The sequence below is a fragment of the Buceros rhinoceros genome, unplaced genomic scaffold (genome assembly GCF_000710305.1).
Source record: "Buceros rhinoceros silvestris isolate BGI_N320 unplaced genomic scaffold, ASM71030v1 scaffold2423, whole genome shotgun sequence".
Taxonomy (NCBI): domain Eukaryota; kingdom Metazoa; phylum Chordata; class Aves; order Bucerotiformes; family Bucerotidae; genus Buceros; species Buceros rhinoceros.
The window spans coordinates 42,493-45,890 of record NW_010401616.1 but is presented as its reverse complement, the minus strand read 5'-3'; the positions used below and the strand labels follow the sequence as shown (position 1 = coordinate 45,890).

Here is a 3,398-nt window from a genome sequence, read left to right as displayed (position 1 = left end):
TTAATTAACACAGTGCAAGACAAGCTGAGCAAGATGCGGCATGTTATCAGTATCTGCCTCCTATCAATACAATCTATATGTGGCTAATAAAATTCATTATGCTTTACGGGACCTACATGGCCAATGCCTTGTCTCTGTGGGTCAGAACTGTTGGAAACATAACTCTATCCTTGTCAAAGCAAGCCATGAAGAACATGGGTGTTTTTACCTTATATAGACACTTGGATGCATTATACAGACACTTCTGCTGAAATCTCAGCAGAAATCACCATATACACATCATTATATCAAGACATGCATCTGGCATGGAAGGAAGAAGAAAAGTTCCATACTTGTCAGCTTCTAATAATGGAATTAGAAAAGCTAGAGCAGCAGAAAGTCCTGCAGACCCTGGCCTTTTGACTTAGAACTTTTGTTCTCCACCCAGTGCCTCCCAAAGTGTGCGCTGAGGACCTCTTCTGCAGAGTGACCTCTGCGAAACGGGATCAAGGCAAAAGATTGCTAACCCTGACAGTAAAACTCTCTCATGAGGTTATGATAGGAATTGTACGGGTTGTAAGAATAATAAACTTCTTATTGCTATTGTATTTGGAGGGAAATCTGGGAGAAGAGAAAGCAAGCTTTGAGCGATTCTGTAAAAGTGCCGATTGGCTCCATCTGGAGGTGACAGCTGAGATGACAGACACCATCAGTTTGGGAAAGCACAGTGTACGCAGAGCTGAAAGCCAAGTGAGAACCTGCTCCGCAGTCCTGTCTTGAAGACTTGCTCACTAAAGGCAGGTCTGCAGTCTTTAAGGCTTCTCTTTCAAAAAATAAAGTACAACTGTGCAGTTGTACCTTTGGGATGGGAGGAATTTCTAGTCCTGCTCTCCCTTGTTTTTCCTGGAAGGTGCCTTGGAGCCCTGCTGGATTTCTCAGTTCTGGGTGAAAGGAGGTATTGAGTGAGAAGCCTCCTCTATAAGAGGTCCTTGTCCTTCTGTCCCCAGCAGCCTGCGTGACCCCTGCTCACCCAGAAAGTCCTGCAGGAAAACAGGAAGGTTGCAATGGCAGAAAGCAAACCGGCACAATCCAACAAAACAAAATCCCCAAAACGGCAGTGTCTTGAGAAGTTCAAGATTCCCACATGGGAGCTGGACTCAGGCCATGAACAAACTGAAGTCCAGAGCATGAGAAGCACCTAGGTTTGGCTTAAATGCACAGTCCAGAGCTACATATCTGAGCTGGTATTGTTGTTGGTGGTGGCTCTGAAGGCCCATGGACTGCTACATTTTCCCTTCCCTTTCTAGTGACGTTCCTGCGTTGAACTAGATCATCACTGCATCAGAGACCAACAGGGTAACCAAAGGGCCTTGAGATCTACACCAAGACACTTTCTAGTTGCTCACTGCTAAGGCATGAACTACTGTACAGGAGAAAACTTGGGTGCATGAGAGCTCTTCTGTGTCCCTTGGCAGTGCTCAAAACTTCTGCCCTGAAGAACAAGTTTTGATTTTTTTTTTTTAATCCCTTCTTTTCCAAAACCTGTAATGGTACTTGTTTTTCTTGCAAGTCCAGGACTCCAGTTACCTGCATGCCACTTCTGCACAACCCCATTTCTCTTCAGCCAGGCATGACAAGAGCACTTTAACTCGGGGCGGATTGGCTGCAGCAGCTCCCATGGTGCTCCCACCCTCCTCCAGTCCCAGTTGCTGGTGAGCATTACTCCTCTGGCCATCACTAACGGATGGCGCCGGCAGAAGTGAGAAGTTTCCGCTGTTCATGGCCACTGGAAGACGGTAGTGGTGACCTGAGACACTCTCCTTCTCTACCCCAGCTTTAAGAACAAGGGCTGGATATTATTTTTCTCACACCTCTGGATGTGCTAAGCACCTGCTGGCATGAGGTTTTTCCTCCAGTATGTGGGCTGTTTTTTTGCTTTTTTTTCTACTGGGTTTTTGATAGCATCTACCTGGACAGACTGCTGGATGGTGAATGCTGATGATTCCCTGGAGGTAAGATTGGGGTGAGGAGAGCCTGATCTCTAGAGCAAACATTTCCTAGAGAGAGTTTGGTTCCCAGTATCATTGCTCCACTCTCATGTACTTTTTCCCTCTAGTGCTGGATGAAAGTGGATGAAAATTAAATTAATTACTCTGGCAATAGCAGGGCAAAAGTGGTATTTTATGTAATTCTCTTTGCCAGACATTATTATCCAGACTCTGCTCTTGCTTCATAACTTCAGGAAAAGTCTACAGGCTCTAGGTTTAAATGTGAATGAATTTGAGTACCGTTATCCTGCATCTCCAGCCTGCATGGATATTTCAGAGATGTTTCTAATTCTGAAGGTCAGACTTCCTTGTGGAAAAGTCCAGTGTGTACACTTGTGCTTTTCGAGTCTGTTTTTTTAACAGCCATTGAGCTATAGGGCTAGCAGAAATGTATGGGGAGGACAGGGACTAGTGTCAGATCCAGTACTCAAAAATATCTTCTTGAACTTGTGCAGACATTAGCCCTCTCATGTTAGAGAAAGGTATTGGCAAAAGTAAATTGCAAACAAGGTAGCAGAGCATCGCACACATACAAGGCATGCCCCAGAGATTCCAGACCCCAAACTGCGGCCTTTGCTCCAGCACTCCATATTTCAAGTTTGTATTTTTCTTCCCAGAGCAGCCAGCACTTTCTGTACATTTAAGGACTGCAGGTCCAGTGTGGGAATCTGCTCTCTAGTAAACCAGGTAGTTTATACAGAAGGTGAAACACCTTCCAAGACAGAGAGTTTGTCTGAATAACCAGGAGGAAACTTTCTGTTTGGTATCCAGCATGGGAAACCAGAGGAGCTCCTCTGCATTCAGTGATGGCAATGCAATGCTTCACTGCATTGCATCAAGGAATCCGATAAAAGAAGGCTAAAAGTGATTACAATAAAAATACCCTTTTTCTCTATGCCACAAGAAATCCTGTCAATCTGACTGCCAGTCCCACCCTGGAAGGTAGTTGTAGGTGCTGAGGCGGTCACAGATCCAACTCCCTCTGAGGCTGCTGATGGTCAGTGTGTCTGCTCAGTGAGCAGGGAGAACAGTGTACACCCATTGATGCTGGCTGGGATATCACTCTTCATTTATCATCTTAATTTAGGAGACATTTTAGATTAATTCCACAAAGCTGTGAATCACCTGGGGTTGATGAAATACCATTATACTCAGAAAAGACAAATGGAACCCAGATTGTGCCATCACGTCCAAGAAAAACAGAAGAGGGAAACCCAACTCCAGAGTAAAGTGAGTCCAGGAAAGATCCAGTCTGTTACCCTGGGGCTGTGTAACCTTGTCTTCTTAGCACAAAGGCACCTGCACTGGTGTGTCACAAAGTGCTCCATTAACACCCAGTTTGGTTATTAGCAGCCACTACTCTCACATTCC

At 45.2% G+C, this 3,398-nt stretch overlaps 1 protein-coding gene across 1 annotated transcript in view; it reads left to right on the top strand.

The window, feature by feature from the left end:
- The first annotated feature begins 1,877 nt into the window (after positions 1-1,877).
- Positions 1,878-3,398, top strand: part of CLDN16 (claudin 16) — a 7,356-nt gene continuing 5,835 nt past the window's right edge. Inside the window, exon 1 of the mRNA XM_010132322.1 lies at positions 1,878-1,991. Within this exon, the coding sequence (XP_010130624.1) occupies positions 1,878-1,991 (114 nt within the window). The remainder of the gene's footprint in view (positions 1,992-3,398) is intronic.